The 22,729-nt window shown below is 41.2% G+C and overlaps 1 protein-coding gene across 1 annotated transcript; it reads left to right on the top strand.

Moving 5' to 3' along the window:
* Nucleotides 1-528: 528 nt before the first annotated feature.
* LOC135480352 (nuclear pore complex protein Nup214-like) lies at nucleotides 529-22,166 on the top strand. The gene is made up of 11 exons (XM_064760180.1): nucleotides 529-552; nucleotides 2,583-2,709; nucleotides 3,871-4,097; nucleotides 8,772-8,964; nucleotides 10,125-10,256; nucleotides 10,602-10,705; nucleotides 16,461-16,558; nucleotides 16,696-16,765; nucleotides 17,610-17,736; nucleotides 18,531-18,683; nucleotides 21,751-22,166. Exons 1-11 carry the CDS (start codon nucleotides 529-531, stop codon nucleotides 22,164-22,166), a joined length of 1,671 nt encoding a protein of 556 aa, XP_064616250.1.
* Nucleotides 22,167-22,729: the final 563 nt, after the last annotated feature.

The raw sequence follows: 22,729 nt of genomic DNA, 5'->3' as shown, positions 1-22,729 counted from the left end.
ATATTCCAACAACAAAAGCAAAACTTAAGAGAAAAATTGTAAACCTAGACTGGATTGAAGTGTTAAGTAAATAAAACGTTAACAAAGCATATACAGCATAGCTTTGCAGGATTTATGGATAACTCATATGAAAGATACTTACCCATTGTAACATAAAGTACCTCACGAAGTGTTTAATTTCAATAAAAGAAAAACATAAATTTTACGAATTGAATGCTAATAATTATGACGTCAATATTACCAAACGATATGGGTAATGGAAAGATAAACTTTTCAACAGCATGTTCGGGTAATCTGAGACAGAATGGGTAACTTTCAATGCCATTAAGGTTTTGAAATAGAAATCAATGTGGGGCTGAGCCTGATAACCTGTTACCGTTTGTTTTTAGGAGTTACCGCCCCTTATATCGAACATTTCTTATGGCGAAGGTACTAAAGTTTAGAGGTAACCGCCTAGAGAGCGGCGTAAATCCGGCCTGATTTCTTCGTTTTCTCTTTCTCTTAGTAAAAGAGAGTAAGGGCGACGTTATGGCTGTGGAGAGGGATGTAAAGGTAAACATCAGACAACTTTCAAACAAAGAAATGCTGATAGGAAAGCGGTATTCTAAGTTTAGAGGCATTTCGAGTTGTCATGGTTGTTGTTGTTGTACTATTGGATCTAATTTCATTTTGTTAATTAGTGAGTGAACTGAATCGATGAGGCTTTAATATGAAATAGGCAAAGCCTGGGTGCACATGCAGTGCATTGCTTTGCCTGGTGAATTATAGACGTTGCACTAACAATACAGTGTATTCATATTTTTACAGATTACTCTGATTAACTGTGTATATGTAGCGTTTTCAGAGCTTGACATGTTCATTGATACCTCTTTTTTGCCTGATAAGACCCACTGTATACATGGATATACCCTTACCCTGATAAGTATACTGAAGTGAAGGTATACATACTTGAGGTATATCAGAGGTGTATCACTGAGGTCTAACATATCTGATCTGAGGTCTATGTGAGGTATACTAAAGCTGTATCTGAGGTTCTGCCAATTATCCAAATTAATACCTCAAGTACTTAAAGTACATCTCAGTGGAGGTGTATCCGAGTTATAGCTGACGTATATGCTTATAGGCGGCAAGTGGGATGGATGTACCTGAGTGTAACGCACAATTAACACACTGACAGAAAACAACCTCAAAACCTCAGAAAAAAACCTCGGAAAAACAAAATGCGTCGGATCGACGATAAGGAACAATCATCACTGTTCACAGGGAGATTAAATCTTCCCACGCATAAATCGATGTCTACTGCCTGCATGTTCCTACACATTAACTAAGCTAATCTTATGTTGGCCTAACCAAAAATAGCCCAGGGCAATAACATAAATTGAAAGAAAAGTACATTTTTAGGGTCTACCCTACTGTGAGTGCCACATTGATAACTCATGAAATCCTATGGTATAGGCTCAGAAAATGGGATTGTTTTGCCTGAACCGACATGATTGCCATGGACCCATGACTGACGTGAATTTAAGCTAGGGAAGATTTAATGCGGTGAACAGCGGAAAATATACCTTACCGTCAGCCCGACACATTTCAGGCTCTTTCTCCCTGTAACCTTCGTCATTGCGTTGCGCAATAAGAGTTACCCCACTACCCCATATGATAATGATACAACGTCTGTACTATAAATAAATAAATCATTGTAGCACTGAGTCCATCCCCACCTCTCAGAAAAAAAAATCTGGGTTGAATTAAAAAGATTGAAGTTATGCTTACAGATAGTAATGGAAATATAGTAGTTTTTTGCAGTGTTTCAATGCTAAAGCTCTGTTACATTTCAAACTCAGAAGTAGCTCACTTGATGCTACAAAATGTCTGTTGACGGCTAGGTGCTTGGTACTGTCAAGTTCTAGCAGTCAATGTGACCACAAGGCAGCAAAGAGAGTATTCAAGATTCTTTCTGAAAATTACACAGAATTGAGAAGAGAAGCGGAGTAGGGTTGCCATGACAGTGATGGGAATCTGCACCATATTTTTGAGAGGCGGTGCTGGATAACAGCACAGTGCGTCGATCTAGATGGACTAACAACTCCCACAGAGTTCCCCATTATCTTGTCTGCAGTTAGAACTTTCCTGATGCTTCCTACCTGACATTTTCTCATTAATCAATCCCTAGGCAAGGGGAGGGCACTTTTCTTGGATTAAAATTATCTTCTGTTCAGTTTAAATCACTCATGACCCAGTGAAACTTTCAGCATGCAGCCATGTTTGCCATCTCTAATTTTTGTGCGGATGAGCGTGATGCGAAGTGCATTATTCTAACGCTATGGGTGACTGCTTCAGGGCCTAAGGGTTATAGCATTCACCTTCAGGTCTGAAGACCTGGTAACAACTCCAGGTGGGGTCATCCCAAAGACTTTAAAAATGGTACTTGTTGCTGCCTCGCTTGGCACTCAGCACTTCGGCCGCATGTACTTGCCCTGGTACACACACACCTAATGACTCGCCACTACACATACGGTACGCCACAGACTTCAGGATATGTTTAACTTTTCTTTCCTTACTTCATCTGATTTTCTTATAAACAGGAGTTCAGATTTCAACAACTGTGTAAGGTGAAGATTTCTGACAAATGGCCTGAACAGACGACTGGCAGAGGACAGTTGTTAACGTGTTCCAGTAAATATGGCCTCACATTTGTCGGGGGCCCAAGTGGTAAGTAAAATCAACTCTTGCACACTTCAAACTTCATGTGCATTTACCAATGGCTCATGGCTTGGCAAGTTGGTGCGTTCTTGTTTTTTTGTTTTTTTTTTTGCAGAAAAGGTGGCAGGGGTGGCTAGTGGGCCATGTGCATGTAAAAATAAGACCTAGGCAGATATTTACATATATCACATGTATCTACATATGAACTACTTTTATCAATACACAAGTTCTGCTGAATTCAGTTTAGTTTGTCCTGCAGCAAACTGAAGACGGGTTGGATTTACCCATATGGATTTACCCCAGGCTCTGCCCGCTTTCCTCCAAACATAATGCTGGCCGCTGTCGTATAAGTGAAATACTCTTGAGTACGGCGTAAAACACCAATCAAATAAATAAATAAATAAATATTTTGTTCTATGAAAATTACAATTCGTCTTGCAGGAGATTTGTACTTAACTGACAGTGTTTTACAACACATCAGAATCTTTGTGCTCCAAAACTCCATGGCTCTATGCATTTGGATATATTTAAAATATGAAATATTTTGGGTACAAATACCTGTTTATCCAGACTGGTACTTCATTAATAAACCGTTGAAGTTTGCTATTAAAATTTTGTCATGAAGATGGCTGTTGAGGATCTGTGCCTATTTATTCAACTGGTTTCTGTGCGTATATTTGTTTTATGCAATTGTAGTGCTGGAGATGTACCAGCCTTCAGATTTATTCAGTAATCTATAAATTCTGCTAATGTCAGACTGGAAATGGTAAACCGATAAATTACGATTGTTTATTCACCTATAGTGTAATAATTAGGATGGGTCTAACCGTCTTATTTGTGCAAAAAAAGAAAAAAGCCTTCACATCAATATCAGAAGCTGAAGTATTCGTAGCACCAGTATTGGTACAGGAATCCATTTTGGGACATGTTGTGCTGTACCAATACTTTCTTAATCAGTCCCCAAAATCCTTCAGTGTCAAACTATTTTTTTTTTCTGTGAAATAATTCACATCAGGAAGTGTCAATCATCATTCATCATTCACATGTAAATTATATACATGTTTACTGTCTTTTTGTCATATTCTTATTAACCTTAACCATATGTCAGTTGGATTAAATGATCGAGTAAAGTCTTGTTGTGTAAATACCTCGGTTTTGTTGGCATCCTAGGGTTCACAGTCCTGAAAACGGCAGATATTTCCCACAAAGATGGTCAGCACCCCAAAGACAAGAGCACAGTGGTGATAACTGACTGCCCTGTCTGGATGAATGTGAACACTGCGCAGCCACCCATCTCTCTCGCCCTCAGTTCCGACGATCAGATCTTACTACTTGTTATGATCAGCAATGACAACCTCGTCGCATTCTTCTACACCATTGACAGCTTCACTCAACAGGTAACCCATTCCAACTTTTTAACCCCCAAACTTCGATGGCAGGCAAAGGTTTGGTGTACGTAATTCCAAACCAGCAAAGCTTTGATGTAAGTAATTCCAAACCAGCAAAGGTGTGATGTACATAATTCCAGACCAGCAAAGGTGTGATGTACGTAATTCCAGACCAGCGAAGGTGTGATGTAAGTAATTCCAGACCAGCAAAGGTGTGATGTAAGTAATTCCAGACCAGCAAAGGTGTGGGGCACGTAATTCCAGACCAGCAAAGGTGTGGGCTATGTAATTCCAGACCAGCAAAGGTGTGATGTAAGTAATTCCAGGCCAGCAAAGGTGTGGGTTATGTAATTCCAAATCAGCAAAGGTGTGGGTTACGTAATTCCAGATCAGTAAAGGTGTGGGTTGCGTAATTCCAGACCAGCAAAGGTGTGGGTTATGTAATTCCAGACCAGCAAAGGTGTGATGTACGTAATTCCAGATCAACAAAGGTGTGGGTTATGTAATTCCAGATCAGCAAAGGTGTGGGTTACGTAATTCCAGACCAGCAAAGGTGTGGGTTATGTAATTCCAGACCAGCAAAGGTGTGGGTTATGTAATTCCAGACCAGCAAAGGTGTGGGCTACGTAATTCCAGACCAGCAAAGGTGTGATGTACGTAATTCCAGATCAACAAAAGGTGTGGGTTACGTAATTCCAGATCAGCAAAGGTGTGGGGTTACGTAATTCCAAACCAGCAAAGCTTTGATGTAAGTAATTCCAAACCAGCAAAGGTGTGATGTACGTAATTCCAGACCAGCAAAGGTGTGATGTACGTAATTCCAGACCAGCAAAGGTGTGATGTAAGTAATTCCAGACCAGCAAAGGTGTGGGGCACGTAATTCCAGACCAGCAAAGGTGTGGGGTACGTAATTCCAGACCAGCAAAGGTGTGATGTACGTAATTCCAGACCAGCAAAGGTGTGGGTTATGTAATTCCAGATCAGCAAAGGTGTGGGTTACGTAATTCCAGATCAGCAAAGGTGTGGGGTTATGTAATTCCAGACCAGCAAAGGTGTGGTTTATGTAATTCCAGACAGCAAAGGTGTGATGTACGTAATTCCAGATCAGCAAAGGTGTGGGTTATGTAATTCCAGATCAGCAAAGGTGTGGTTACGTAATTCCAGATCAGCAAAGGTGTGGGTTACGTAATTCCAGATCAGCAAAGGTGTGGGTTATGTAATTCCAGACCAGCAAAGGTGTGGGTTATGTAATTCCAGATCAGCAAAGGTGTGGGTTACGTAATTCCAGATCAGCAAAGGTGTGGGTTATGTAATTCCAGACCAGCAAAGGTGTGGGTTATGTAATTCCAGATCAGCAAAGGTGTGGGCTACGTAATTCCAGACCAGCAAAGGTGTGGGTTATGTAATTCCAGACCAGCAAAGGTGTGATGTACGTAATTCCAGACCAGCAAAGGTGTGATGTACGTAATTTCAGATCAACAAAGGTGTGGGTTACGTAATTCCAGATCAGCAAAGGTGTGGGTTACGTAATTCCAGACCAGCAAAGGTGTGGGTTACATAATTCCAGATCAACAAAGGTGTGGTTATGTAATTCCAGATCAGCAAAGTGTGGGCTACGTAATTCCAGACCAGCAAAGGTGTGGGTTATGTAATTCCAGATCAGCAAAGGTGTGGACTACGTAATTCCAGACCAGCAAAGGTTTGATGTAAGTAATTCCAGATCAGCAAAGGTGTGGGTTACGTAATTCCAGATCAACAAAAGGTGTGGGCTACGTAATTCCAGACCAGCAAAGGTGTGGGTTACGTTATTCCAGACCAGCAAAGATCTGGTGTAAGTAATTCCAGACCAGCAAAGGTGTGATGTACATAATTCCAGATCAACAAAGGTGTGGGCTACGTAATTCCAGACCAGCAAAGATGTGATGTACATAATTCCAGATCAACAAAGGTGTGGGTTATGTAATTCCAGATCAGCAAAGGTGTGGGCTACGTAATTCCAGACCAGCAAAGTTGTGATGTACGTAATTCCAGATCAACAAAGGTGTGGGTTACGTAATTCCAGATCAGCAAAGGTGTGGGTTACGTAATTCCAGACCAGCAAAGGTGTGATGTACGTAATTCCAGATCAACAAAGGTGTGGGTTACGTAATTCCAGATCAGCAAAGGTGTGGTTACGTAATTCCAGACCAGCAAAGGTGTGGGCTACGTAATTCCAGACCAGCAAAGGTGTGGGTTATGTAATTCCAGACCAGCAAAGATCTGGTGTAAGTAATTCCAGACCAGCAAAGGTGTGATGTACGTAATTCCAGATCAGCAAAGGTGTGATGTACGTAATTCCAGATCAGCAAAGGTGTGATGTACGTAATTCCAGATCAGCAAAGGTGTGATGTACGTAATTCCAGATCAGCAAAGGTGTGATGTAAGTAATTCCAGACCAGCAAAGGTGTGGGGTACGTAATTCCAGACCAGCAAAGGTGTGGGTTATGTAATTCCAGATCAGCAAAGGTGTGGGTTACGTAATTCCAGACCAGCAAAGGTGTGGGTTACGTAATCCCAGATCAGCAAAGGTGTGGGTTTCGTAATTCCAGACCAGCAAAGGTGTGATGTACGTAATTCCAGATCACCAAAGGTGTGGGGCACGTAATTCCAGACCAACAGAGGTGTGGGGCACGTAATTCCAGACCAGCAAAGGTGTGGGTTACGTAGTTCCAGATCAGCAAAGGTGTGATGTACATAATTCCAGACCAGCAAAGATGTGGGGTACGTAATTCCAGACCACCAAAGGAGTGGGGCACGTAATTCCAGACCAGCAAAGGTGTGATGTAAGTAATTCCAGACCAGCAAAGGTGTGGGTTACGTAATTCCAGACCAGCAGAGGTGTGGGGTACGTAATTCCAGACCAGCAAAGGTGTGGGGCACGTAATTCCAGATCAGCAATGGTGTGATGTAAGTAATTCCAGACCATCAAAGGTGTGGGTTACGTAATTCCAGATCAGCAAAGGTGTGATGTAAGTAATTCCAGACCAGCAAAGGTGTGGGTTACGTAATTCCAGATCAGCAAAGCTGTGATGTAAGTAATTCCAGACCAGCAAAGGTGTGGGTTACGTAATTCCAGACCAGCAATGGTGTGTGGTACGTAATTCCAGACCAGCAAAGGTGTGATGTACGTAATTCCAGACCAGCAAAGGTGTGGGTTATGTAATTCCAGATCAGCAAAGGTGTGGGCTACGTAATTCCAGATCAGCAAAGGTGTGGGTTACGTAATTCCAGACCAGCAATGGTGTGTGGTACGTAATTCCAGACCAGCAAAGGTGTGATGTACGTAATTCCAGACCAGCAAAGGTGTGGGTTATGTAATTCCAGATCAGCAAAGGTGTGGGCTACGTAATTCCAGATCAGCAAAGGTGTGGGTTACGTAATTCCAGACCAGCAAAGGTGTGGGTTACGTAATTCCAGACCAGCAAAGGTGTGGGTTATGTAATTCCAGACCAGCAAAGTTGTGATGTACGTAATTCCAGACCAGCAAAGGTGTGATGTAAGTAATTCCAGACCACCAAAGGTGTGGGGCATGTAATTCCAGACCAGCAAAGGTGTGGGTTACGTAATTCCAGACCAGCAAAGGTGTGGGGCACGTAATTCCAGATTAGCAAAGGTGTGGGTTACGTAATTCCAGACCAACAACGCTGTGGGGCACGTAATTCCAGACCAGCAAAAGTGTGGGTTACGTAATTCCAGACCAGTAAAGGTGTGGGTTACGTAGTTCCAGATCAGCAAAGGTGTGATGTAAGTAGTTCCAGACCAGCAGAGGTGTGATGTACGTAATTCCAGACCAGCAAATGTGTGGGGCACGTAATTCCAGACCAGCAAAGGTGTGGGTTACGTAATTCCAGACCAGCAAAGGTGTGGGTTATGTAATTCCAGACCAGCAAAGGTGTGGGGCACGTAATTCCAGACCAGCAAAGGTGTGGGGTACTTAATTCCAGACCAACAAAGTTGTGGGGTACGTAATTCCAGACCAACAAAGGGTTGGTGTACGTAATTACAGAGCAGCAAAGTCATGCCAGTATTACCATGATTACTGTGTAGGAAATGGAAATGATCACCCCTGCATGTTTGTTATCTATGATGGGTGTGTATTTTGCCTGTTGCTTGTGGCAATTTGCCAACTAGTTTGCTCCAATATTACTATGCTGTAGTGTTTTATATGATGGTTAGCTCAGCATGAGATGTAGGTTACATTGCAGGATGATAAAGTTTGTTTATGTTCTTAATGGGCAAACCTAGATCATTGAAGCACTCATTCAGTGATGTGTCAGTTGATGTGAGCATCTGTTGTGATGTTTTCAGGAGTCAGTTGATGTGTTTGTCTGTTGTGATGTTTTCAGGAGTCAGCTGATGTGTTTGTTGTGATGTTCTCAGGAGTCAGCTGATGTGTTTGTCTGTTGTGGTGTTTCATGAGTCAGCTGATGTGTTCGTCTGTTGTGATGTTTTCAGGAGTCAGCTGATGTGTTTGTCTGTTCTGATGTTTTCAGGAGTCAGCTGATGTGTTCGTCTGATGTGATGTTTTTAGGAGTCACCTGATGTGTTTGTCTGTTGTGATGTTTTCATTAGTCACCTGATGTGTTTGTCTGTTGAGATGTTTTCAGGAGTCAGCTGATGTGTTTGTCTGTTGTGTTGTTTCAGGGTTCAGCTCCTGTGGTGAGAACCAGTTATCAGATTGACAATCAAGGGCTCCGCCTCCTGGACTCTGCCTGGAACCCAGCCCTGCCCCACCTACTGGCGCTCTGTCTGTCCGATGGCAGTCTAGCCCTTCTCAGTGTTACGGACAAGGTGGTGGTCATGGCCAGACTTCCTCCATCCACCCAGGCTACCTGCTGTAAGTCATATCTGCCAGACTTCCCCCACCAACCCAGGCTACCTGCTATAAGTTATGTCTGCCAGACTTCCCCCACCCACCCAGGCTACCTGCTGTAAGTTATGTCTGCCAGACTTCCTCCACCCACCCAGGCTGTCTGCTGTAAGTCATATCTGCCAGACTTCCCCCACCCACCCAGGTTATCTGCTGTAAGTTATGTCTGCCAGACTTCCCCCACCCGCCCAGGCTACCTGCTGTAAGTTATGTCTGCCAGACTTCCCCCACCCACCCAGGCTATCTGCTGTAAGTTATGTCTGCCAGACTTCCCCCACCCACCCAGGGTACATGCTGTAAGTTATGTCTGCCAGACTTCCTCCATCCACCCAGGCTACCTGCTGTAAGTTATGTCTGCCAGACTTCCTCCACCCACCCAGACTACTTGCTGTAAGCCATGTCCACCAGGCTTCCCCCAACCACCCAGACTACCTTCTGTAAGCCATGTCTGCCAAACTCCCCACCCACCCAGGTTACCTGCTGTAAACCATGTCTGCCAAACTTCATGCATCCACCCAGACTACATGTATGTGCTGTAAGTCATGTCTACCAGGCTTCCCCCAACCACGCAGGCTACCTGCTGTAAACCGTGTCTACTAGATTTCCCCAACCCACCCAGGCTACCTGCTGTAAACCGTGTCTACTAGATTTCCCCAACCCACCCAGGTTATCTTCTGTAGGCCATTTCCACCAGGCTTCCCCCAACCACCCAGGCTACCTGCTGTAAGCCATGTCTGCCCGGTTTGCGTTATCCACCCAGGCTACTCGCTGTAAGGGGGGCCTCTATGGCTCAGTTGGTTATCGCGCTAGCGCAGCGTAATGACCCAAGAGCCTCTCACCAATGCGGTCCCTACGCTTCCCCATCCCACCCGGGCTACCTTATGTAAGTTCTGCTTCCCTTCACCCACCCACTACATGTACCTGTAGTAAGTCGCGTATGCCTGGCTTTTGACACCCACCCAGACTTCCAGTGATGTGGGTGTGATATGTGTTTCATTAATAGCATTGTAGGCTTCACTAGTATGTGGGTACATTTTCCACACCATGTACAGTACTAGTAAAATATTTATACTGACTACATTTTATATATATGTGGTCAATTTAAAATCTGTTAAAATCTGTCTTAGTGTGTTGGAGTCCAAAAGGGAAGCAACTAGTGGTTGGCAAATTGGATGGAACATTCAGTCAGTATGATCAAACCCTGACAGAAAAAAAGAGAGGACCATACCCCAACTGTCTGGAGCCCCAAAGGTTTAAAAGTGAGTATGATCAATCCCTGAAAGAAAGAAAGTAAGTAAGGACCTTAGAACAACTGTCTGGAACCCTGAAGATTTCAATGTGAGTGTGATCAAACCCTGAAAGAAAGAAAACAAGGAGAGTACCCTAACTGTCTAGAGGTCTGAAGTGAGTATGAGCAGACCCTGGCAGAAAAAAAGATTTCTACTGTATCTGGCAATCAGCACCAGTGTACGTGAATAGGAATATAGGATGGGGTGTAGTGACCTGAAACACAAACCAGAATTAAGACACTGATACCGATGCATGTATCTATCTCTCCTTATTCAACAATATAATCCATGCTTGTGCCTTTCTGCATGTTTCAGTGATTGACATCCTGTGGGAGTCGACTTACATGTTCATAGGAACGTTTTTATCATTGGACTCTGAGAGCAGTGAGCAGCCCTGTGCTGTCCTCATCAATACCCCGGTGGGTTGTGATACTTAATATATTAAACCCAAAACACTCACTCACTCACATCCTCAGTATCACAGTAAATTGTGATACTTAATATGTGGATGTCAAAAATACTTCAGTTGTCATACGTAAGGAACCGTCCCCTATTATTGTTTTATATCTACTTATTAAACACGATTTGGTTAAAACGTATGTGGTTTAACCAGTTCGTTTATTTTACAAACAGAACATAAAATCGTTTGCGTATTAATATAGGAAGAGTGTATTGTGATGTGTAACAGAGACATAAGTACACTGGTCTTCTACTGCCGAAATTGGCAAATAGTGCCTGCTACAACAACAGAATGCCAGTGACCGGTATAGTCTACGGATTACGCAAGGTTATCAAGTAAAAATGAATTGCAATACTTGTCAAATTATGAAGAGCCGGTACTAGTACCGGACTTGCCGACTTTTAGTTTGGCATTGGTGATCGGGAAATTTGAGGTCTATATTAGACATTCAGTCACACATGTGAATATGTGTGAGTAATCCAGGATTACCACACATGGATTTCTAATTGAGTTCATTTCAAGTACAGGGTTTATGTTGAAGTCCACCAGACACATGGAGTGCTTAATTAGAAAACAATAGGTTATGCATGTTCAGGCAAATGCTGCTCAGATAGGGCCTACTATTTTGTCGGTGACACGAAAGACTTTAAGCTTATATAGTATATATAGACTATTAAACTGTAAATATAACATAAAATCTGACTTTATTAATTTCTGTATTAGTATTGAAAAGTGCAATTCAACGTTATTTTTCAGTAAATGCAAAAAGAAATGTTAGTGTACTGAAATGCTGATTTTTAAAGACATAAATTAGCCAGATGAATGCATGGATTGAGCTGATGCATATAGAAATTAACTACATAAGTGAAGTTTTAAGACGGAAACAGAGCAAACAATATTAGGAAAATAACTGGTATATACAACAATTTTATCCCAGGCTTCTGCATACCTTACAATCGATAACGAACTTTAATTGCTAAGTACATTTTAAAAAGGCATATTTGTGCAAATTGGTCCTGACTGACACATTGACATTCACTTACATAAATAGCCAAAATAGAATATGATGCAATATGAAGAAGTTAGAATCGGCTGTTCATAATATTAGATTTATCATTACTAAATCTCAAACTAGTTAGACACTGTTATACGACGGGTTACATGTTGAGGTAGATCTGCATAGACACAACACAAATATACCCAAATAACAGTTCAGTAGGCTATATAACTGTTATGTATATTTTTAGTATTTTTATGCACGGAATCGTCACAACAGCCAATTCACGTCGGATTCTCGGGATTGTTTTTTTTTTTTCACTTTTTTGTTCTGTTTTACTGATATTCAAGAAATAATAATATATAAAGTTGATCGGTTGTGTGCTGAAACAATGTAAAAGACATATTTACCACTTTAACGGGAGGTGTTGGTCTTCTTTTATTTATCATAAGTCCTAAACAGTAAACCATTGATAATTATACCCACACCATTGAACGCAGGGTTCTGCTGACCAGGTGGAAATCCTTGTTATAAACAAGACATCCAATTTTCTCCACTCGCTGTATTTCAAGTTTAGCTTCCTTTTTAATATTGATTAAATTAATCTAATTTTGAGTTGGTGTTGAGTCATTGCAGGACGGCGTAATCTTTGAGGCCTTCGGGGGACAGGGTACATAAAGTTGTTTCTGCTCAACGGTGAGCAGATAAAATCATTTCTTCATACCGTCAACATACTTTTTATCAGAAAATTAACCACAGTGATAAACTGACTGATTGTGCGGCTATTGACAACGTTTAAAATTCCAACTTACCTTTAAATATGGCACCCTCACAACAAAATGGTAAGTTTTAATATTTGTTTCCGAAATTTAGACTTGTATTCCATGCACCAATTCCTCCAGTGTGTCATACCTGATTTCAGATTATTTGGTGGTATAGTAAATTAATTAATCCTAAGAAAACCTGTGATCAGTTTTTTACTGTTTTATTCCAGATCTCAAAATTCCTGACAAACATTATTATGAGTAGAGAATAACCAATAAACAGATCCACAGTCAATATAGAAACCAAAATGGTGATGTAAAGTACTTATTATTTTTTTTGAAGATTGTCTCCAAAAATATGTTGCTGGTCAACGGTGAGCAGATAAAATCATTTCTTCATACCGTCAACATACTTTTTATCAGAAAATTAACCACAGTGATAAACTGACTGATTGTGCGGCTATTGACAACGTTTAAAATTCCAACTTACCTTTAAATATGGCACCCTCACAACAAAATGGTAAGTTTTAATATTTGTTTCCGAAATTTAGACTTGTATTCCATGCACCAATTCCTCCAGTGTGTCATACCTGATTTCAGATTATTTGGTGGTATAGTAAATTAATTAATCCTAAGAAAACCTGTGATCAGTTTTTTACTGTTTTATTCCAGATCTCAAAATTCCTGACAAACATTATTATGAGTAGAGAATAACCAATAAACAGATCCACAGTCAATATAGAAACCAAAATGGTGATGTAAAGTACTTATTATTTTTTTTGAAGATTGTCTCCAAAAATATGTTGCTGGAATTCATTTTAGCGAATTTAAGAGAATACTGAGAAACAAATCTTAAGATCCTAAAATTTTCCAAGATATAAATTATTCAAGCATGTCAAACAGGTATCATCATGGGTGGCTTTAATCCTCCTTTGATTCCTGCAGTGTAGCTAATCTTTGTGATCTGGATCAGAGATTAAAACAGTGGGGAATGAGTACTTTTAAGCATCTGGCTAAGTGACCTGTCACCTTTTGAGCAGTTCAATGCAAAACATATGAATTCACCATTATCAACACCAGTCACTCATTCTTTATGGTAAGTTTGCGTTGTTTTTAGTTTTAATCGTCCTCTGTAGCAGGTCAGAAACCGCAAACATTGCCATAGCTGTCTAACAGCCATTGTGTTGTTGCACACACTTCACAGTTTGTTAGAAGCTCACTCATTGGATCACTGGAGAGACACAGCCAATGGGATAGTGTGTGTCAGAGTGACATTCATCAGAAGCCAGCACATGCTGGTATCTACTTTTCTTTCACTTTACAGGAATAGTGGAGTTTGATCAAACTAAAGACGAATAAACTCGCACTTTGTTTTATACCCACCAAACCTTAACACCAGAGTTTGTATATATTTAAACCATAATTTCCCTTCTCTGCTCTTAAAAAAATTTAGCTGGCCTGTCTTGCTTTCTTAGCGCAATTTCCGGCACCCTAGTAAAGATTTCACTTCATTATCACTACTACATGATGTATATTATTCAATATTGGATATTTTTTTCTCTGGAATTATTTTTCGCAGTAACTTATTGAGCGCGAAATCTGCGAAAATTAGGTACGTCACAGAATTGCTTTGTAACTGCACGGTAGCAGTGTTTGATCTGCGTCACAGGCCGTCGACTCTGTATCGGACATCTGCAGCACTGATTCAGTCGTCACAGTAGGTTTAAAATGTGTAAAAAAGGAATGATAATTGGGGATGGTTCCTAATACATCCTAATGTCACTAAGTTGTGATACTTAATACATCCTAATGTCACTAAGTTGTGATACTTAATACATCCTAGTATCACTAAGTTGTGATACTTAATACATCTAAGTTGTGATACTTAATACATCCTAGTATCACTAAGTTGTGATACTTAATACATCCTAGTATCACTAAGTTGTGATACTTAATACATCCTAGTATCACTAAGTTGTGGTACTCAATACATCCTAATATCACTGTAAGTTGTGATACTCAATACACCCTAATATCACTAAGTTATGATGCTAATACATCCTAAAATCATTGTAAGTTGTGATATTCAGTACTTCTTGCTATCACTGTAAGTTGTTAGACTCAATACATCATAAATATCACTGTACGTTGTAATACTCAATACATCCTAATATCCCCAAGTTGTGGTACTGAATACATTCTAAATATCACTGTAAGTTGAGATACTGAGTACATTCTAATATCACTGTAAATTGTGATACTCAATACATCCTAACTATCACTGTAAGTTTTGATTCTCAATACATCCTAACTATCACTGTGAGTTGTGATGCTCAATACATCCTAAATATCACTGTAATTTGCAGTGCTCAATACATCCTAATATCACTAAGTTGTGATGCTCAATACATCCTAATATCACTGTAAGTTTTGATACTCAATACATCCTAACTATCACTGTAAGTTTTGATACTCAATACATCCTAACTATCACTGTGAGTTGTGATGCTCAATACATCCTAAATATCACTGTAATTTGCAGTGCTCAATACATCCTAATATCACTAAGTTGTGATGCTCAATACATCCTAATATCACTGTAAGTTTTGATACTCAATACATCCTAACTATCACTGTAAGTTTTGATACTCAATACATCCTAATATCCCCAAATTTTGATACTCAATACATCCTAAATATCACTGTAATTTGCAATGCTCAATACATCCTAAATATCACTGTAAGTTTTGATACTCAATACATCCTAAATATCACTAAGTCATATCATTCACATATACAGGGCTCTGTGCATTGTAACAGACAGGAGAGATTCTATGCCTTGAAATAGACAGGATAGGATCCTGTGCTCTGCACTGGACAGGACAGGGTTCTGTGCTCTGTAAAAGTGATAAACAGGACAGGGTTCTGTGCTCTGTAATAGACAGGGCAGGGTTCTGTGCGCTGAAGTAGACAGGACAGGGTTCTGTGCAGTGTGCACTGTAATAGGCAGGGCAGGGTCCTTCGCACTGTGACAGAGAGGACAGGGTACTGTGCACTGCGATAGACTGGACAGGGTGCTGTTCACTCTGATAGACAGGACAGGGTTCTGAGCACTGTAGTAGTGAGAACAGGATCCAGTGCACTGCAATTGTCCAAACAGGGTTCTGTGCCTTGTAATAGACAGGACAGGATCCTTTGCACTGTAATAGACAGAACAGGGCTCTGCCCTGTAATAGACAGGACAGGATCCCGTGCACTGTAATAGACAGAACAGGGCCCTGTGCACTGTAATAGACAGGATAATTCTGTGCACTCTGATAGACAGGACAGGTTTCTTTGCTCTGTGATAGGACAGGGTTCTTTGCTCTGTGATAGATAAGATCTGGTTCTATGCATAGGACACACACAGGATATAGGATAGGTCCTATACATTGTGATAGACAGGGCAGGGTTCTGTGCACTGTAATAGACAGGACATGTTTCTGTGCATTGTGATAGACAAGGCAGGGTTCTGTACACTGTGGTAAACAGGGCAGGGCTCTGTGCACTGTGGTAGAGAGGACATGGCTCTATGCAGTGTGATAGACATTACCTGGTTCTGTGCACTGTGATAGCCAAGACCTGGTTCTGTGCACTGTGATAGACAGGACAGGGTTCTGGGTCTGCAGCCACAAGTCCTTTCCATATGAAGAGTTGGGAATGTGTTGCTCATGACATTTATCCGTTTTTCTGTTTGTCACGTTAACCAGAATGCCATTTTCTCCGTCTACCATATACATACTTGTAAGACTGTCTATAAATACATTACCCCCAGCTGTATAGTATATGCATTTTTCTACTTGCTGTTTTTAGTTATAATATCTGCCCTGCATTGATTTACATGTACTAAACAATTAGGAATATAATAATTTCATTCAGTGAAGTCAATGATGACAGTGTTTTCCATGTTACAGAAAGACGGAGCAGCATCTTTTGTCAACCTGGAGGATCTGTGCTATGGGGCCGGAGAGGATATTCCCCGCAAATTCTTCAAAACCATCATTGCCAAATGGTACACAGTTCTCTTCATTCACCTATAATGGCAAGAGTTATAACACACCATTTCAGATTACTAATAAATATATAGTGTTTTAATTTTTTTTTTATTTTTTGGGTGTAAATGATATTGTTTTTTCTCTCTGTTTACAGGGAAATAATATTGTTTGCATCAGCCAGTTCTTCTTCCATAGCTGTTATAGGAAGAAATCTGGAAAATAAGGTAAGTGTGCAGAGTTATTTAGTAAAGATTCAGAGTGCAGATTTCATAGCTCACTCCTGCTCAATCTAATAGTATTTATTGATTAAGGAAAAAGGCTGCCATTGACTTCTTAGCAGGACAGTTACATGTTCTGAAAAAAAACGGAGAAACAGTCAACGCAGATTGTAGAAAGAAATTCATTATAAAATAATCAAAAATTTGTCCAAACTCCTGGTGAGATTGAAATAGTGGACAACGGGTGATTGGAAACAGCTGTCAATAATACAACTGAACATGCCTGAAAATCATGAGAGGAAACCAATTGTAGCTGTGGTTATTGTGAACATGTCTGATAATCATGAGAGGAAACCCGTTTGTAGCTGTGGTTATTGTGAACATGTCTGAGAATTATGAGAGGAAACCAGTTTGTAGCGGTGGTAATTGTGAACATGTCTGATAATCATGAGAGAAAACCAGCTGTAGCTGTGGTTATTGTGTACATGTCTGAGAATCATGAGAGAAAACCAACTGTAGCTGTGGTTATTGTGAACATGTCTGAGAATCATGAGAGGAAACCAGTTTGTAGCTGTGGTTATTGTGTACATGTCTGAGAATCTTGAGAGAAAACCAGCTGTATCTGTGGTTATTGTGAACATGTCTGATAATCATGAGAGGAAAGCAGTTTGTAGCTGTGGTTATTGTGTACATGTCTGAGAATCTTGAGAGAAAACCAACTGTAGCTGTGGTTATTGTGAACATGTCTGAGAATCATGAGAGAAAACCAACTGTAGATGTGGTTATTGTGAACATGCCTGATAATCATGAGAGGAAAGCAGTTGTAGCTGTGGTTATTGTTTGCTGGCAGACAGTGTGGGAGAAATGGAACCTGGATGACAATGGGAGGGCAGAGCTACCCCTGGATGAGGAGTACGCAGATACGTTCCCCGTGGGCATGGCAGTGGACTACAGCTCGCAGACTACACTCACATTGGGTGGGTATTCTTCGTATATCGTATTGACTCTTCCAATTTGGTTAGATTTACATGTAAATATGTATTATACAGTGTTTTTGTTCAATAATGTATGTGATATATTGCAACTGAGTTTGGATACAAAGGTTTTACTTTGTCACACGTATCATGTGGCTCACGACAGTGGGTTTGAATAATTAGCTCACTAGTGCTGGCAGGTGCCATCAGTGCTGTCAGGTTTCACCACTGCTGGCAGGTGTCACCAGTGCTGACAGGTGTCTCCAGTGCTGGCAGGTGTCACCAGTGCTGGCAGGTCTCTCCAGTGCTAACAGGTGTTACCAGTGCTGACAGGTTTCACCAGTGCTGACAGGTCTCACCAGTGCTGGCAGGCCTCACCAGTGCTTGCAGGTGTCACCAGTGCTGGCAGGCCTCTCCAGTGCTAGCAGGTGTCACCAGTGCTGACAGGTCTCTCCAGTGCTGACAGGTCTCTCCAGTGCTGATGTGTCACTTGTCTTGGCAGGTGTCACCAGTGCTGGCAGGTGTCACCAGTGCTGACAGGTCTCTCCAGTGCTGACAGGTGTTACCAGTGCTGACAGGTGTCACCAGTGCTGCCAGGCCTCACCAATGCTTACAGGTCTCTCCAGTACTGACAGGCCTTACCAGTGCTGGCAGGTCTCTCCAGTGCTGGCAGGTGTCACCAGTGCTGACAGGCCACACCAGTGCAGGCAGTCCTCACGAGTGCTGGCAGGTCTATCCAGTGCTGACAGAACTCTGTAGAGATGACGTCTGAGAAGAATTAATATTTATGATTTCAGATGATAAATCGTCTTATCCGCCTTGTCCCATGCTGCTCCTGCTTTCATCAGACGGAGTTCTCGTCCCATTTTATATGATGTACACAATCGCCAGCGCAGCCTGTCTCACTGTACCACCTGAACCTCTGCCAGGGCCAACAACTCCAGCTCAAGGTAAAACATAGATTAGTTCGATTTGAGAAAGATTCTAATCTGTTAAATAATAGACAAATCTAGATCTAAATTGGTGTTATTTTATTGGCTTCCCAAATCAAAGTAAACAGATGTGTTTTTAGTCAGACAAGGTGATGTCACTGTACCTGTTGAAGGTCCTGCCAAGTGGCAGTATTTGTTTAGTAGTCCTTGTCTATATGTTGTCAACATTCTATTCTCGTAAGCAGTTTGGGAGCCAAATTGACCATGCACCTCATCCATGCACCCATTATGTAGCAAAATTGACCACACCTATACATGTAGTGCCAAGTCTCACCTACATACATTGTATATACAGGTGTACACTGTTTATGGTGTAGCTCATCCATACATACATTATGTGGCAAAATTGACCACACCTATACATGTAGTGCCAAGTCTCACCTACATACATTGTATATACAGGTGTACACTGTTTATGATGTAGCTCATCCATACATGCATTATGTAGCAAAATTACACCTATACATGTAGTGCCAAGTCTCACCTACATACAGTGTATATACAGGTGTACACTGTTTATGATGTAGCTCATCCATACATGCATTATGTGGCAAAATTACACCTATACATGTAGTGCCTAGTCTCACGTACATACAGTGTATATACAGGTGTACACTGTTTATGATGTAGCTCATCCATACATGCATTATGTGGCAAAATTGACCACACCTATACATGTAGCACATAAATACTTGGGCGTTGGGTCCATGGTGATAAATGTAGTGCCTGGTCTCACCTACATACAGGGTATATACAGTTGTACACTATTTATGGTGTAGCTCATCCATACATGCATTATGTGGCAAAATTGACCACACCTATACATGTAGCACATAAATACTTGGGCGTTGGGTCCATGGTGATAAATGTGGTGCCTGGTCTCACCTACATACAGGGTATATACAGTTGTACACTATTTATGGTGTAGCTCATCCATACATGCATTATGTAGCAAAATTGACCACACCTATACATGTAGTGCCAAGTCTCACCTACATACAGTGTATATACAGGTGTACACTGTTTATGATGTAGCTCATCCATACATGCATTATGTGGCAAAATTACACCTATACATGTAGTGCCTAGTCTCACGTACATACAGTGTATATACAGGTGTACACTGTTTATGATGTAGCTCATCCATACATGCATTATGTGGCAAAATTGACCACACCTATACATGTAGCACATAAATACTTGGGCGTTGGGTCCATGGTGATAAATGTAGTGCCTGGTCTCACCTACATACAGGGTATATACAGTTGTACACTATTTATGGTGTAGCTCATCCATACATGCATTATGTGGCAAAATTGACCACACCTATACATGTAGCACATGAATTCTTGGGCTCTGGGTCCATGGTTATAAATGTAGTGCCTGGTCTCACCTACATACAGTGTGTATACAGGTGTAGACTATTTACGGTGAAGCACATCCATACTTTCATAATGTAGCAAAAATACCACACCTATACATGTAGCAACTGAATACTTGGGCATTGGGTCCATGGTGATAAATGTAGTGCCTGGTCTCACCTACATACAGTGTATATACAGGTGTACACTATTTGTGGTGTTTCTCACATCTGTATTGTAATAAAACTTTGGTGTCCCACTATGCCAAGAGTGTTTGACTGTTGACGCATCTGTTGTGTAATAAAACTTTGGTGTGCCACTATACCAAGAATGTTTGACTGTTGACACAACTCTGATGATAAAACTGTGGTGTCCCACTGTGCCAAGACTGTTTGACTGTTGACACACCTGTAGTAATAAAGCTTTGGTGTCCCACTGTGCCAAGAATGACACATCTGTAGTGTAATAAAACTTCATTGTCCCACTGTGCCCAGACTGTGTGCCTGTTGACACACCTGTAGTGTAATAAATCTGTGGTGTCTCACTTTGTCAAGAATGTTTGACTGTTGACACATGTGTAGTGTAATAAAACTGTGGTGTCCCACTGTGCCAAGACTGTTTGACTGTTGACACACCTCTGGTAATAAAACTGTGGTGTCCCACTGTGCCGAGACTGTTTGACTGTTGACACACCTGTAGTAATAAAGCTTTGGTGTCCCACTGTGCCAAGAATGACACATCTGTAGTGTAATAAAACTTCATTGTCCCACTGTGCCCAGACTGTTTGCCTTTTGACACACCTGTAGTGTAATAAAACTGTGGTGTCTCACTTTGTCAAGAATGTTTGACTGTAGACACATTTGTAGTGTAATAAAACTTCATTGTCCCACTGTGCCCAGACTGTTTGACTGTTGACACACCTGTAGTGTAATAAAACTGTCGTGTCTCACTTTGTCAAGACTGTTTGACTGTTGACACACCTGTAGTGTAATAAAACTGTGGTGTCCCACTATGCCTGGACTGTTTGACTGTTGACACACCTCTGGTAATAAAACTGTGGTGTCCCACTGTGCCGAGACTGTTTGACTGTTCCAAATATGGCATGTATAAGAATCAATGTTGACATAGATCATTGGGCATGTAGAGGTCTTATCTCTCATCAAAAATTACTGCTTACATTGAGCTATGAATGCAAACAATCACACTGACACAAAGGTAATGTTCCATTGTTGATGTTTTGTGTGCAGTCGATTACGAAATATTACTTAGTTCGCAACTTCCATATAGTGATACCCCACCAGCCTCTCACCAATGCAATCGATGTACATTAAGTCCAGCTCTTGCAGACTTCATCTCTGGCCTGTCAGCAACCTGCAGATGGTGGTGGGTTTCACCCGGGCTCAGCCCAGTTTCTTCCCACCATAATGCAGGTGCCCGTTGTATACATGTAGGTAAAATATTCTAGAGTGTGGCATAAATCTCCCATCAAATAAATAAACACAACTTTTGGTCTTGTATTTTAGAATCATTGTGAAAGTAAATCTTTGGTTTTTTTCTCAAAAATGTACAGCATATATTTGGATCATGTTACAAGTGAAGCACACTCACAGGTCAGGTGAAGGACGGTGATAGTGTGTGATTTATGGCATTTTTATATATTGTAGGCAGTGTGGCAGGAATTGGAACTGCAGAACTTCGTTTTGATGGAGGGTCTTCACAAAGTTCATCTACAGCCAGAATGCCTCAGCAGTCAGAACCCCCAATCTCTACAGCCACTACTCAAAAGTCAAGCCTTTTCAAACCAGCCAGTTCTACCCCGGCCACCTATAACCCATCCAATCAGCCAGCAGGTTCTGCTCTAGCCAATCCAGTGCCATCTTTCTCTTTTGGGCCTTCCTTTTCATTTGGAACAAACCAGCCAACGGGAAGCATTACTTTTGGTCAGTCTGGACCTAGCATGGCTTTTACTGGAGTCACTCAAGGTATCAAGATTTTGTCATTTGGAAGAAGTCACTGTATTCAGAGGTCCATAGAAGTCATTCTCACACATTGTACATGCACTGAGCTCAAATCTGAATGAATCTCGAATGAATTTTTGACAAGACCTCAGTTATACAAATATTGAAAATTTTCCATTTCACCTTGCTTACATTCAGCACCATCATGGAATGGAATCATGTAATGATTGTTTGAACACACCAGCCATTTAGTATTATGATCACTATGTTGTAGCCCATTACCCAACAGGGGCCTCCGTGGCTCAGTTGGTTAGAGCGCCAGCTCAACGTAATGACCCAGGAGCCTCTCACCAATGCGGTCGCTGTGAGTTCAAGTCCAGCTCATGCTGGCTTCCTCTCCGGCTGTATGTGGGAAGATCTGCCAGCAAGCTGTGGATGGTTGTGGGTTTTCTCTGGGCTCTGCCCAGTTCCTCCCCTCCCCTCCCTCCCCTCCCTCCCCACCATAATACTGGCCGCCGTCGTATAAATGAAATATTCGTAAAACACTAATCAATAAATAAATAAATAAATTACCCAACATGTGGAGAGTTTTAGCCTTTTATGATGAGAAATTGTAAAAGTTAGACAGTATGTTGGTGTTGATTCTAACAAAGCATGCCCTTAATAAATGATTCCTTTGATAAAA

Source organism: Liolophura sinensis, chromosome 13, assembly GCF_032854445.1.
Source record: "Liolophura sinensis isolate JHLJ2023 chromosome 13, CUHK_Ljap_v2, whole genome shotgun sequence".
Classification (NCBI taxonomy): Eukaryota; Metazoa; Mollusca; class Polyplacophora; order Chitonida; family Chitonidae; genus Liolophura; species Liolophura sinensis.
The sequence above is the reverse complement of the archived record's forward strand: the minus strand, read 5'-3'. Positions and strand labels throughout refer to the sequence as shown.

Coding starts and splice junctions, on each gene's coding strand:
- LOC135480352 (XM_064760180.1), top strand. CDS start 529: ATGGCTGTGGAGAGGGATGTAAAG. Junction 8,965..10,124: donor ATCCACCCAGGCTACCTGCT/GTAAGTCATATC, acceptor AATCTGTCTTAG/TGTGTTGGAGTCCAAAAGGG. Junction 10,257..10,601: donor GGAGCCCCAAAGGTTTAAAA/GTGAGTATGATC, acceptor TGCATGTTTCAG/TGATTGACATCCTGTGGGAG.